General features: G+C 37.8%; 1 protein-coding gene across 1 annotated transcript; it reads left to right on the top strand.

Moving 5' to 3' along the window:
* The first annotated feature begins 879 nt into the window (after nucleotides 1–879).
* LOC143846885 (methylthioribose kinase-like) lies at nucleotides 880–11324 on the top strand. Its single transcript, XM_077355483.1, has 6 exons — nucleotides 880–1233; nucleotides 1659–1968; nucleotides 3179–3353; nucleotides 3484–3685; nucleotides 7495–7703; nucleotides 10879–11324. Exons 1-6 carry the CDS (start codon nucleotides 1048–1050, stop codon nucleotides 11048–11050), a joined length of 1254 nt encoding a protein of 417 aa, XP_077211598.1. The 5' UTR covers nucleotides 880–1047; the 3' UTR covers nucleotides 11051–11324.
* The last annotated feature ends 4662 nt before the right edge of the window (nucleotides 11325–15986 follow it).

Genomic DNA, 15986 nt, shown 5'->3' with positions numbered 1-15986 from the left:
TCAAAATCAGAAGAGGCTTTAAATGAGGTTGAACACTCTTCAAAGTTGTTGATATGTGTAATAGCAACGAAGTAGTCTCCACGTAGAGTTGTGGTAAGTAGTGTTAGAGTTGTGGTAAGTAGTGTTTGGTTGTCGACTAAAGTAGTTTCCTGGTGCATAGTGTAATTACTAAAATAAGTTGGAAGTGGGGGTACCATTATCAATATAGAGAGAGACAAGAGCGAAATAGAGAATAGTGCTAAATCCCAAGACTCCGTTATAAAAAAACAAAAAAAAATCTTATTTTTAAGTAGTTTGGTGGTGGGGGGAGAGGGGTGTTAAAAGTCATGCCACATGGGTATACAGAGGAGAGATAAAGACAAATAGTTTGAATCAAAACTTGAACCCAAACAGGCACCCCAAAGCCAACCAAAGCACCTAATAAACCCCAGGATTTGTGCAACCAAACACACTTTTGGAGTGGAATTGGAAATCCGCTCCGTTTGGATGTCAGAATTTTTTTGGTTCTTGGGACTTTTGTGGAATTTCTGGAGGATACCCACGTTTGGTTGCTGGTTAAATAGTGGGCCCAAAAAAATCCCACGAACTAAAATAACCCCGCACGAAACCCAAAGCTGGAAAAAAATATCCAAGGAACCAAAATAATCCCGCACGAAATCCGAGGAACCAAAATAATCAAAAGAAGAACTTTTTTCTTCCCAATAGTTCAAGCAACCAAACAAAGCCAAATTTTTATTTTACCTGGATTTTTTTTTTCACACCATAGTCCGGTCAACCAAACATTTTATTTGACCGGAATACTTCCAGGGAGTTTTTTTTCCCACCAATCTCCCGGAAGTTTTTTGTTCCACAAAAGTTCCTTGTTCCACAAAGGTCCATTCCTCAGAGAATATATCCCTTCCTTCTTCATGACATAAGGACGGCGTGCATTACACTCTTCCCCTTTGCCAACTTTAAAGTCCAGATTCAAGACCCACCTTTTTCAACGCAACTAATAATAGATTTCAAACCCCTCTCTCTCTCTCTCTCTCTCTCACTCTCTGGGCAATGGAACCAGGCGAATTCCGTCCTTTGGACGAGAAATCTCTGATCGAGTACATAAAAGCAAACCCTAATCTTTCATCGCTGCTTGGAAACCAGTTGGAAGAGTTGACCATCAAGGAAGTTGGGGATGGAAATCTCAATTTCGTCTACATCGTCTCAAGCCCTACTGGTTCTTTCGTCATCAAACAGGTATCTCATTCCTCCATTCAGCTGTTCCCATCTCTTCTTTGAAATCTTAATTTCATCTGTGTACACGTTCTTTGAGATGACCCACTTGCTACAATCTCACCCATCCCCCCTTCCCACTACTACTACCCATAGAATTTGTTGCTAGCTTATCTTGATGCTCATAAAAGCACCAAAGATGGGGAAAATATTGGTATTGTGCCCTAGAGGGGAAGGGCTGTTCTTATAAACAGTCCTAGAGCAACACCTTAAACACCCCCATTCAACATGGCGTATGTCAGACTGGTTTGGAGTGCTCAATATATAATTTTTATGTATTTCCATATGCTTTGGATATTGTTATATTATTGGATTCACTGAAATCATCCTTTCTCTTCGTCTCATATGCTAAATTATGATTGTCAAATATTGGCTGCTTGTGATATCAGGCAATTCCATACATCCGTTGTATAGGGGAGTCATGGCCAATGACAAAGGAGCGCGCATATTTTGAGACTCTGGCCTTAAAAGAACACGGTCGTTTGTGTCGAGATCATGTCCCAGAAGTTTATCATTTTGACCGGCCTATGTCTTTGTTTGCCATGCGCTACTTGAAGCCTCCTCATATTATTCTGAGGAAAGGCTTGATTGCTGGAGTTGAATATCCATTGCTTGCTGAGCATATGTCAGAATACATGGCAAAGACTCTTTTCTGCACATCCCTTCTTTACCGTTCCACTACAGAACACAAAAAGGCTGGTAATGGGTCCTGCTAATCTTGTTCTGATTCTGGTATTTGTATATGTTGTTGATGCATATTCTTGTGGAACTAAGGTTTTTACTTGAGAATGAGATGCATTTGGTTCCTTCTTAATTTTCTCCGTCATGATAGTTTTCTTCACACATTTGATCATGCATTCTAGGAAAAGAATTATCAAACTGACGAGGAATGGAGAACTTTGAAGGGAAGTTCCTGTATATATGTTTATTTTGGGTACCTACAATTATGTCAACATAATTAAGAAGAAAAGCTCTAGAAACATAGATTGTTCCTATCCTCGCAAGAAAAATACGTAGCCAGTACAGCAGTGAAATAACCTTGATAAGAAATAGAAAAGGGATAATCATTTTGATTACTGTGTAGTGTTGCTGACTTGGAACAGATGTATTTGATTGGTGAGGCATGTTATGGGAATCCCCTAGAGCCCTCATCCTTTTTATATTCCTTTGAATTAATTTTCATTAGAATATCTAACCTCCTCTAGCTGGCCTTCGGCTGGCAATGCTGAGGCTGTTAGCAGAGGAGTGTTTATACTTCAAATTCTTGGCAATTAAATTCTCATACTTTAAAGCACTTTAACTTGTGGAACAGCGAACAAGGCAGCCCGTGTAGCATCCATTAAATTAATCCATCAACACAGCAGAATATGATTTGGGTTCCCCAAAAACAGAGACCAAAGAGCCATGAAAAAGGAACTAGCTCAGCTGGACACTGAGAGGTTAGCACCAGGCAACAATTACTAAGAAAATTTTGACTAGCACAATGGAAGCTATAAGTCTAGAACTAGTAGCTGGATGACTCAACTTTGCCATGGGCTACTATGAGGAACGTTGAATGTAAAAAGGCTGCTGCAATTTCTTTCATCACATTCCCATGGTTCAGAGGACGTTGTGTCTCTGGAAAAGAAGTCAAGAATTGTCAATAGTAGATAGTTGTTGCAATGCAAACATTCTACTAAAAAAAGGCATGATCTTGAGTGCACATGTAGTTATTCTTTGCTGCCATATAGTTGCTCTCGTAGGGATTTTTTGCCCACAATTTCAGGGTATCCTATTAATTCCATGTTATTTCTAGCATTTAAGAGATCTCTTGAGGATTCTGACAAATTTCACATATTTTTTTTACTGTAAATGTGATGACGTAGTTTCATGCATGTAACTGACATGTGGCTTTTGGTGTTCTATGCAGTTGCTGAATTTTGTGGAAATGTAGAGCTATGTAGGCTCACTGAGCAGGTTGTCTTTTCAGACCCTTATAAGGTGTCTCTATATAGTCGCTGGACTTCTCCTTATCTTGATCGTGATGCCGAGGCAGTTCGGGAAGACAATGCTTTAAAGCTTGAAGTTGCTGTCTTGAAATCCAAGTATTTTGCTATCTTTGTATTGATGTTCCTTTCCATAATATGTGACAATTTGTCACTCTAATCATCAATTGCTTTATCATATATTGGATTTGGAAATCATCTTAGATATTAATGAGTGCTGAATCTGCAGGTTCTGTGAGAGATCTCAAGCCCTAATACATGGAGATCTCCATACTGGTTCTGTCATGGTGACTAGTGATTCTACTCAGGTTATAGATCCGGAATTTGCTTTCTATGGACCAATGGGGTTTGACATAGGAGCGTTTCTTGGGAATTTGATTTTGGCTTTCTTTGCGCAAGATGGACATTCTAATGAAGGGAATGACCGCAAAGTATGTACCAAGTTACCACTTCTAATAATAGTTTGTTGCTGATATACTGAGGCCCTGTTCGCTTCAGATTGTGACAACCATTTCTCAGCCCCAAGCCGATTATTGGACTCAAATTTACGTTTATTTTTTTAGTCCTGTAATTGGTTTTGGACTCATAATAGGCAAATTGGGGAACAAAATGCGAACATTTTTTTTCTGAAAAGCTCTCATGTTTTCTATATGATATTAACTGGCATTTCTTATTTAATCAATGATATTCCATTGTCCAGTAACTATTAGGAGCCTGTCTATTACTTTTGGCCACCTTAGAAAGGTCTCCATTATCTAATGCCATTTTGCAATGCTGCTTTTCTTCTTTCATTTATGATTGCGGCTGCCGTGGCTTCAAAGTAGGTTACTGTACGGGTTTTCTGTTTTCCACTCAGATTGAGTTTTCCGTATTCTATGTCTCGGACTTTGCTTATCTGTCTTCTTACTGCATCCATGTTACATTCAGAGTTGGACTTGAATCTTGATTTCTATCCCTCAAACAATTTGTCAGGCCAAATAGAGTGATTGTTGAAAAGAAGTATGATATTAATGAACTTTGTTATCTAATTGTATTGCATTATCAATTAACTTTTAGGAGCCAGATTACTACTTTAGGCTCCTTTATCAGCTCTTGTACTTCTTCCTAAAGAATCATTTTTACCCATTATCTTATGGTATCAAAGTTGGTTTTTGCACTGCCTTTTTTTGCCCTTGTATTTCCTCTCACTTCTGAGTTTTTCTGTACAATTATTTTCTCTGGTTTTCTGTTGAACTTTTTTCTTTCTTTGGCTATGCTTTCTGGTAAATTTCAGAATTGACAGATTTGTTTCTTTGGTTGCTAATAGAATGTTTAGTTTTAGAAATTGGTATTTCACCTTCTGACGATAACACTTACTCCATTGGTGTTGTTTCGTAATAAACAAAGTTACTTCATTGCTGTCAAATTAGTTTTATGTTGATGCTATGCGTTCTACATAAGCGATTCATTGACCAAACACTATTTTTGCTTTTTGTTGGATTACAGGATTTCTGATTTAGGGAAATAAAAATTCAAGAGACCTTCGTAAATCTTTGTAGACTTCTTTCATACATAAGCGTGTTGAGAACTTTTTCAAGGAGATTAATCTTTGTTCAGCTCATTATTGCCTTAGTTGCACTGAATATTGTTTATTTTTCTAGATTTGTTACCTGATTACAAGAATGGAAGGTATGGCGGATTACCACCATATGCACCATTTTTGCCCGATAATCCGATCTTCAATTCCAATGAATAACTAATTTAAATTTCTTTAAAAGGCTCATTTAAACTCTCTTAATGTGCAAACTACGGGACATGTATCCTAGATCATCTAATTTCAATGTGATTCCTAGATATGTCTTTTGATTTTCTTGATTTGTTCAGATTCAATCTATGTGAAAGTCCTCCTGAAATTCAAATTTGGGGGAAATCCTAAGTGATTTGATCACTTTAATTTATGGTTGGAAAATGATAAAGAAATAAAATAAAACCCTGAAACTACCAATTGATCTGTAAGCACTTCTCAGTGAAGTGGTATGTGTTCATTTCCTTCTTTTGTGTTTGACAACCAATTTGATGACATCCTGACATCCTTAGACTGACAGTGTGACTTTTGAGGAAAGAGTGAAGATTAATATTTTCTTAATGGTGTGAAGCCAATTCTTGATTTCTTCTCTAGCTGGTTGGTTATCTTTTTTCTATCACACCTTCTCCGATCTATCCAGAATAGTAAGAAGCTTGGAATCCAAACTACCTTTTGCCATCTTTACCGGAAGTGGGTATTGTAACAACTAACGAGTACAGGATCCCATGATGTTAGAGTTCGTTATGCCCTACCATCAAATCCTGTAAAATTTGAATCCATTTATACTTGTTATAGCCCTTTTTCAATAGCTTCGTAGACATTTTTAAATATCAAGCAAATCACGTGTTTGCTCTAAACCTTGGCTGTGTTTGACCCTCTAGGGAAGTAAGCATGACATCAACATATGGAGAAAACCTTTTTGAATGAGCAAATCTTTGTTGACTAGAACGAGCACTTTAGGCAACGGCCCATCATCATGTGCATAGCAATTGGGTTTGTAATTTTTATTAGCCATCGCATATCTTGCCAATTGCCAGTTGTCCTCCCACCTTCACCAGATGATCCTAGCCCCTTATAATGTTTGATGAAAATGGCATCCTTTTACGCCTTCTCCAAGCCGTTGATTGTTGCACACCTCGATCTCACAGGTGGATCTCTGTTCCGCATAGGACCTGGACCCCCTTGGTGATTTGACAGTGGTCCACTATACCATTGGTCTCGATTTCCAAACATGTGTGTAGGCTATGACTGTTCACATTGATCTTGACATAGTCTGTCTCATCTTGTTAATCAGTCTCTTTAATGTGCTTGGGAGAATGTATGCTTGACATATCATGTGTTTGGGCCCTTGATTATCAATCTCCCGCAAAAGTGAGCCGCGAATGGTTTTCAACGAAATTGCCTAGCAAATCCCTTACAATTATAGGATAACACTAAATTATCCACTCTTTTAATTACACTTACGAAATTCTATATTTCAAAACTAGAATTCGTTGCCAATTTTTTATTTTGTTTTCCTCAAAGAAATATTATGCATTATATTAGTGTTGATCTATGGCATATTTTCCTTTATTTTATCATATATTTTGATTCCATTTAAAATCATACCAAGATAAATTTTTTGTGCCTCGCCGTGGGAAAAAAATTTAGCTGATTGATCCAAGTCCAGGTTTCGAGTTTTCTAAATATGGATAAATTGCCTTCCACGATAGTTAATCTGATTTTTGTAAAATTTCCACTGAGTGTTGGTATTCCGTAAACTCATGTCAAATTTGTTTGTCATCATTTTACAACAGTTATAGTTCAATATATTACTTGATTAATTGTTTAAAAATTAAGAAAAAAGAGAAGATCTTCCTTGAACTGATTAATCTATTGATTTCCTCACCTGAGAGGTCGAATCTTTCATATTTGCTGCTACCAAGTATTTTCACTTGGAAGTGGAATTATCTATAAACTGGGACTAGATCTTTTCAAAATCTCTCACTAAAGCTCAGGTGCCTGGGTTAAATTAATTTGAGCCGATGTAAACATGAATACATGATTACGATTTCAGGTTCCTAATTGCGTCTTGGCACCCTCTATCCTGTTTAATCTCTATTGAATGCCTTCTTGGATAAGTACAAACTACAAAGGGAGTTTGCCCATAATAAATGCCTGATTTTCAACTTTCAGTTTGCTGTCTTGCTTTCATGTCTCTAAGAATTATATTATCTAGTCCTACTGTTTACCTTGACAAGCCTAGCTACCACATTTTCCTAACAAATGCTTTTCACAACATAAGTTTCACATGATACCATTAAAAAAACAGAAGTTTCACATGATGTTAAAAAGAAAATGGGAAAATGGAATTTTAGTCCATGTTCTAGATAAATCTGGTGTGGCTCCTGGCTGCTGACTGCACGAGTGTCATCATACACCTCCAGCTGATTTATTTTTAGATGATGCTGGTTATTCATGGGATCCTATATTGCTTGTATAATCTGTTGACATATGTTGATTCCATGCTATAAAAGAAATAGGTTACTGAAAATTGATCTTTTGTCCTTCATTTTTTTTTCAAAACTAATTTCTCTTGTACATACATCTTTTTAGTAAATTCTTGCTCCGGGAACTCGCAGCATATATAGTGTGCTTTCTGCCACAACTTTTTCATAAATGTGTTTTCCCATACAGCTATATAAGCAATGGATTTTGAGGACAATAGAAGACACTTGGAACCTTTTCCAGAAGAAGTTCACTACACTTTGGAATGAAAGCAGTGTTGGTGATGCATATCTCATGGCTATATATAGCACCCCTGATCTGCAGCTACTTGTACAACAGAATTACATCAAAGATTTGTTTCATGACACTCTTGGATTTGGTGCTGCCAAAATGATAAGGTGATGTACTATATACACACTTCTGCGTACTGTTTTGTGTAGGCTTCTGTTTTTCACATATAAGGTTAACTTTCAGATATTTAATTGAAGCATCGGATTGACCCAATTTCCTTTTGTTTTATAAAGTGGGATAGTTATTTAAGGGAACTTGCACAGAAATTTATTCTTGTTGATAGTGTTGGGTCACTACAAAATTGCAACATTTCCTAGTGATGGTTTTGAGTGTTAGGATCTGACAATGATATGTAGTTTTAACTAGTCAAAGGCTCAAAAGCAGGACTTGTGGATTTGGCAGCATATTTAATCAATTTCCGATATTTAATATGCTTACATAATTGTAGGGTTATCATGGGTTATGTGATGAGAACTTAAAATATATTATGTAAATACATGCTTTGTTTCCATGTAAAAATCCTATTATTTGGATGGACCTATGGGTAGAAGTCAAACCTACGATAAATGTAAACTTATATGTGATACAGAGAATATTCTAAAAAGAAATCCAAAGTTTCACAGCTGTACTGGTGGTGTCAAGAATCTGACACATGTCCAATACTGTTAGAGGTGTTTTAGAAGAATAGGTGCAGCAGATAAAAAGAAATATCTCAGAAATAATCAACATGGACGGCTTCTAAGTCCAAAAGATTCACATATCAGAATATTCAAATGCTGTGTTGTTGAATATGAGTTCTACATGGCATGAAAGAATATTAAACAATATCAAAGACCATTTCTTCCGTAATTTTTTCTCCCACAGTAAGGCAAGAAGTTTATTACCCGAGACAAAGTATCTCAAGTATGATCCTTCTATGATTGTTTTGGTGCTATGGTAAAAGATTTGCCTTTGGGAAGAGATCTCCGAGGAAGTCTTTTGTTTGTCATTCCAACTCATGTTCATCATTTACTTATATCATGATTACTTTTTGTATAGTTAATCGGGTTACTACTTGGCATCATTTATTTACTAACATCTGTAGAAAAGGAAGCTAATTGTACTGCTTTACGCCCATTGTAGGGGTTTTAGGTTTCTTTCGTATAACCTGGGAGCTTGTATGCCAAAAAAATTCAACGTACTCTCAGCCGAGCAAAGCTAGGAAGTTTTCATCATGCAAGTTCCCATGATTGCTCGACTTTTACCTTCCCTTATGTAAATTGTATCTTTCATCTGCTTGAAAGGATTTTTCAGTTTGATATGGATCAGAAGTCTAATAGAACAGGCCGCACTATGTTCCAAGTTGCCTATGATGGGGACCATTTGTCCAATCATGGGGTCTCGTGCGATAATATCCCCTTGACTGATGGTGCTGGGGGACATGTCTGATAGTTATTGAAGCCCTAATAGCAATTTTTGCCTCTTCCACATCTGCGAGTGGAAGAGGAAGCAATGTAAGGAGGATCAAGAGTCTCCACTGAAGAAGGCTTCAGGGTAGAAGGCTTGGACCGATCCTTAGTTCATGGGAGAAGCCATTGTGATGGAGGACTTCCAGTTCATAGGAGTTTTCGAACGAGTGAATATAGACGCAGTAAACATTATGTACTCATCACCAAGTCCTGTAAGAATGTTCAGTACTTTATCCTTTTCATCAAGAGGCAGCTGAACTGTGGCGAACTGATCAAGCAGACCTCTAAGGGGTCGTTTGGATATGCAGATTTTAGAATCTTGTATTTCCTCAAAACCCTGAATGGGGGACGAGAGAAGGAGACCGTCCGTCGTTTTCTGATTTCTCTCCCTTATTTCCGTCAGCAATAGAGTAGGAGATTTCTTACTTAAAATCCAGGATTCTAAAGAGTGATTTCTCGCCCTTCTTTCTGTCAGCAGTAGAGTAGGAGATTATCCCACGTTTCCAGGTTTCAGAAATCTCAGGATGGGGGAGAGATTTCTAAAACCTGGATTTCTTACTTAAAATCCAGGATTCTAAAGAGAAGTGAAACAGACGGTCTCCTTCTCTCGTCTCCCATTCAGGGTTTTGAGGAAATCCAAGATTCTAAAATCCGTGTATCCAAACAGCCTCTAAGCTTATATAGAAAACTATTCAACCTTTATCCGATCTAATTTCTTAGACCCACATCAACCTCATCATTTCCACCACGTGAAGTAACTAACTCTCCATTAAAATTCACTTTGGTTGGAAACCTGTTTTCCTAGCACTGTTAGATGAGAGTTCAGTATCAAACTGAACAAGCTGAATTGAACTCATTTCAGTAGGACTCTTACAATTGAAATGCCAGTCTTTTTACTATTTCTTGTGAAATAACAAAAATTTAGATAGAGGGGACGAGATGACCCCAAAAAAGGAAGAGAAAACAAAGATGGAGAATAAAAGGAAAAGAAAAAATAGAGCAGTCCGTCAGATCTCCACTAGTTCCACATGGCTGACAATACGTCTAACGGCAAAAACTAGATCCATCACATAGGTAATGTGCATGGACATTAACATTAACTAGCTGTTTTGATTCTAGAAATGCTTGTCAATAACTTGTATTTTTTCTACATTGTTCTGTATTCAAGTCATTCGGGTAATTTTCTTCACAATCGAAAGAGCAGCGCTTTTATAAGATCTTAGCTAGTTTTACGTGAGCTGAAAATCAGCCAACAACCATTTCAAAAAATAAAATAAAATAACCATTTCAAAAAAAAAAATCAGCCAACATCATCATCTTATATGTAATGTGTATGGCCAATAACATTAATGAGTCGTTTAACACTAGAAATGGCCTGTTGTTAGCTCTAGCTTTTGGGCACGTTGTTTTCACCAATAAATATCAAACAAAATAAATTCAATGAAGAATAACCTGCCAAAGTATGCAAGTGAAACCATGCGGGTATACATTTCAAACCCGACAAGAGAATGTCCAGATAAGGTAATCAGTGAACATCGTAAAATGACTTCCATTTTTGGTGACATGTTGACGTGAAAAATACAAAAGTGCATTTTTTAATATGATTTTTTTGTGAGAAGCTTTCCCATCTGGTATGTAGTTGGGATTTTCTTAAGTACTCCATGGATCTTATACTGGCAAACATTAGATACTTGCTTGAGTCCATAGAAATTGATTCAATCACCACTCTATACAGTGCCGTCCTCTTGTTTTACTAAATATGTTTTGTTTAACTTGTATGAATGCATGCACTTCAAATCTGATCTAATAGTCATTGTTAATCTGTGAATTTCAGGAGGATAGTGGGTGTGGCTCATGTTGAGGATTTTGAGTTGATTGATGATGTTATCAAACGAGCCTATTGCGAGCGTCGAGCTCTTGAGTTTGCAAAAATGCTCCTAAAGGAAAGATGCCGATTCCAAACCATAGATCAAGTTGTTTCAGCTATTAAGGAAGTTCCTTCATGATAAAGCATCAGGGCATTGGCTTGCTTCAAATTTGGTTTAAAGTTTCAGATGACAATGAAGTTTTACAGCCTGGGAATACTCCCAATCCAATCAATATACGGTGGTTACACTCTGAGCTCAACATTGAGGTATGTGGATCATCAGGACTAGACCCAATCCTGTTGTTTTTTATTTCTACTTTATGTAGGACACAACTGGATGTGAAAAAAATAAAAAAATAAAGCTTTGATGCAAAACAAACTTTTATCATAAATTGGTGTAGGGTAATACTGCATATACTTATGTAGGTTATAAACCATTTTTATTTGATGCATTTGAAATTTTTGGGAAATTATAAATTCCTAGAATGAGACCATTAGTGGCTTTTTATGATTAAAGACAAAAAAAAAACAGAATTAATAGTCAGAACCAATATAAGGGGGGGGGGGGGGGGGGGGGGTGTTCATAATAAATGAGATTCAAAATCTTGATCGACCAGCTTTCACAGACGATATTTCTCCATCCGGCTTCAAAATGGATGGATTGGATAAGCATTCGGATTGTGCCTGCATTCAATTCGTTGACAAAAATTATCTTTAAGACAAATAGTAGTGTTTGAGCCACTTACAGGAGATGCTGATATTTACATTTCATTTTGTTGTGGAGTATATGCATGAAGAATGCCATAATTGAAAGGTACCATTGAAAGTTTGTGACATATACTCTTGATGAAGAAAAGCATGGTTGAAAGATAACATTGAAAGCCTTGTGACATATACTTGTGATGAAGAAGACCATAGTTGAAAGATTATCATTGAAATTCTTGTGACATACATAGAAGGTTAGTGCCTTAGTGGCTTTCCATGCTGGTGGTGTTTAGCTACTGGATCTGCGTAGAGCCTGCATGGATCTGATAGATTGCCCAAAACAATTTAGAATTTACTGGTTTCATCTTGGTGGCTGAAATTCTCATTCAAATCTATTCTTCTTGATGCTTTTTAGATGCTAGAAATGACCACTTTACTCTGAATTCTGATCAGAAAAATGAGGCTCTGTGTCCGCAAGTCTGTGTGTGAGGTGCATCTGCAGAACCTGCATATGCAGCTAGCATTCCTCTTATCAGCAACATGTTGTAAGTGATACATTCGCCCCTTTTCTTCCCTGGGCCACCCCCATTAGTCTAATTATGATTTATGACTATTCTTTTTACACCAGACGAGGGTGGGCCGAGGAAGAAAAGGGAATGAATATATCACTTCCCATTTAGAAAAGTAGCTTTCATGTCCATCAAGTGAAGACTATCAGTAGTATGATAGTATGAATGTGGTGTTCAAGAAATCAAGCCCCTCTCCTATTTATTATTTTTTTCTTTTCTTTTTTTGTAAATGTGAATGTAAGAACAGACACCATATAAAAACTCCTACTTTCATGAGTAAGTGGGGTCAAACTAGTCGTTTATCCTATTTTAACCATCTATTTGTAACCTATTTATTGCATATTTGGATAGTTAGGTTGGTGCAATTTTCACATCTCATGACTCATCCATCAAGAATATGGATTAGATAAACGTTCTGAATCACTAATTAAGGCCTTGTTTGGCAACCGTGTCAAAATATTCCATGGAATCTTTCTTTATGCTGTACGAGAGAGGCATAGAGGGTTGGTAAGGGAGAGATTTAGGAAGAGAATGAGTGGGGAGAGCGTGAGAAGGAACTAGAAATCAAAGAAAAAAAAGTCATTGTTTAGAATAGTTTTTATATTTTTCCCAGTGACATGCTCTCCTCACTCACCAACCCCTTAAATCTCTTTTTTCTATACCACTCTCAGGAAACTTAAGTTATTATTCCATGAGATTTTTTTCATGATTGCCTAGCATGCCCTAATACTAAGCATTACACACACATGCATACACACGTATGAAAATGATACCCACTCTCCCTTAGAAGTGACCGGGACCCTTAGGAGTTGTAGTCCTTTTTGGCTTGGTCCTATTGTAACTTGTTCAAGATTCAGCAATAAAGATTAGCATTTGCTTGCTTGTGCGCTCCATTACTTTGTGCTTGCTTGCAAACCCAACATTTCTCCTTCTGCTTGTTTTGTAGGTTTGATCCTCACAACCTCCGTGACACTTGGGTTTGGTCCCATAGACGGCAGTTCGAATCCCCAAAGCTCACCCAATGCACATGGTTTATGGGTGATTGTGTCCATCCGTAGGGATTAGTAATGCCCTAAATGAGGTGGGAATACCCTATGTCATTAAAAAAAATCAGTTATGAAACATATAAGAGACAGTGTGTTTGCTCCAATATCAAAACATGTTCCTCCCCACTATATCAGTCACTTCAGAGTATTCTTGAAATTATAATAGCAAAGCAAATTAGAAAAGTGTAAAGTAAAGATTAGAGTGTCATTATCGAAACAAACAAGGGAGTGCCTAGATCAATTCCCCATGTATATGATCAATCAAACCAAGGAAAATTTTGAAACAGTAGCCAAGCGAGTCATTAAAATATTGGAAAATTCGGGTTCAACACTTGACCCAGTCGCCTTACACTTAAACCTTCCTTTTGCCTCTCTCTTTCTCACCACCCAGCGAAAGAAAATACAGGGAATTTTTTTTGGCATATGGTCACATATAGACAATGACTTGTTCTGTTAACAAAGCAGTGAGAAGAAAGGAGATGCAATTTCCATTTTCCACGAAAAGCATTTCATTTCAAACTCTAGGAAAATGTCAGCCTGCAACCTATTCAAAGAAATGCAATTTCCATATTCCACATTCCATCATTTCCAACAAACCCATTTCACGTCATGCTTTTCATTTTGGTCTTTAATTTGTTGAATTTGCGGCAACACAGACTGATAAAAGTAAGCTTTTCTACTTTCTACAAGAAAGTTGATTTTCAGGTAAATATTTTACGGGCGGTTAAGTAGTGGGGTCATATATCTGCCGGTATAGGTTCATTTTTGCCGGTGTTTATTTATTTTTATTTTTATGACACAGGGTATCCCCATCCCAATTTTTAGGGTAGGACTATTTCTTGCTCCCAATCACCCGTAAACCACACGCATCAGGTAAGCCCGGGGGATTCAAACTCATGGCACTATGAGCATACCTATGACTTTAAACCAAACAGCCACACCCATACGAGTTTGCCGATGGTTATTGACTACCACAAGTACCAAATTTTTACCGGATGATCCTAGCCCTTCAATTTGAGAGGAATTGATATATTCGATCTTTTTTCTTACATGGAACAGCTCCCTCTAGGCTCTAGTGTAAAAGAGTATTCATAAATACCACCAGAGGGGGCACTCCGAAGTAAGAAAAGGGGCGATTATATTACTTCCCTTTTGTCGTCCTTTATCTTTAGCATGAGATGCTCGTTTGGGATGAGACTAAGACCATAGGACAAGAAAAACACAAAGAAGTGTGTTTCGATCTAATCCACCGACAACAATAACATGGTTCAATCCCAAAGTTGAAACTACGTAATATTAGGATCGGCAATCCCAGATCTAACTAATAACGTAGTGAAAATTGGTAAACAGGGTAATGAAGTGAAGAACACGGCTCTAACATCAAGAACGCATTAAATCCACAAGAAAGAAAAATATGGGTAATTAACTCTTTTTCATTTAAAGGGAACAAGTGAGTTGGAAGTCGTTTGATCCTAAGATGAACAACTGACTCAAAATCCTCTAAACTGACTAAGAACAAAATTCACCAAAATAAATAAACCCTATCTTCTTGGGATTTTTTTCCCACTTACTATGCGGATTATCCAGCGCAGGGTTTACGCCATCGAAAAGATTTCAACAGATTAAGGGTGGACATGGTTCGGTTCGGTTTTAGGCTAAACCCAGAACCGAACCATGTATAATCGGTTCCCTGAAATTGGAACAAGAACCGAACCATATATGTGTGGAACCGAACCGAACCAGAACCATATATAATCGGTTCGGTTCTAGGTTTACCCAACCTTCACCAATGGCCTTGTTTATATATGAATTACAAGCACTAACAGTAACAGTAACATGCACGAATTTGGGCAATGCAATACTTATATGAAGTATGAAGAAGTAGAAACAGGTGGGATAATCATGCACAAATTTTGGCAATGCATGAAGCCATGAACTACAAATTTGGGAAATAATCAGACCCTAATATCCAAAGCAAACAGGCCCTCATTAAACCAATTCGGTTCTCGGTTCCGGGATCCCAAACCCAGAACCGAACCGAATTTTCACCGGTTCCCGGATTTTGGAACCGGAACCGAACCATATAGAAATGGAACCGAACCGAACCGAACCAAATGTGCCGGTTTGGTTCGGTTCCTCGGTTCGAACCGAAACCATGTCCACCCTTACAACAGATACCATAAAACTCTGAATCAAAAGTTGTGCTCGTTTGAAATTTTGACTATGTAGGTGTCTTCTTTTCACCTTGTATGTGTTGATATATGTCAATAAATATACCGAAATGTATATTGACTTCCTTTTCTTCCCCAGGCCCCTTTGTAGTGTAAAAAGAGTAGGGGTGCAACTCGGGCCGGGTTGGATTGGGTTGAGGCCAACCCTTACCCAACCCGAGATAGCATTCCCTCAACCGTAACCCAACCCGAGCCTTGGGATGAGGATGGTCAACCCTAACCCAAAATCTCGCAACCCTACCCCAACCTGTCTAACTCGAAATTGGTCGGGTTATCAGATTGGGTTCGGGTTCACCTAGGGCCAAACAAAAAAAATATAATAACTCAAAGAAAATAGAGACAAAATTAAAGGATAGAGGTCGGGGGGGGGGGGGGGGGGGGGGGGGGGGTCAAGTTGGGTTGACAAGGCCTCAACCCTACCCAACCTAAAATTAAATGGGGTTGGCTTTTCCTAACCCTAACTCAACCCAACCTGCAGAAAAGCCAACCCAACCCAAGACAAAATCGGGTTGAACCTGTTGGGT

The sequence above is a fragment of the Tasmannia lanceolata genome, unplaced genomic scaffold (genome assembly GCF_043159265.1).
Source record: "Tasmannia lanceolata isolate RefF3 unplaced genomic scaffold, GAP_Taslan_0.1 ptg000015l, whole genome shotgun sequence".
Lineage (NCBI taxonomy): Eukaryota > Viridiplantae > Streptophyta > Magnoliopsida > Canellales > Winteraceae > Tasmannia > Tasmannia lanceolata.
This window is presented reverse-complemented; position numbering and strand designations above follow the sequence as displayed.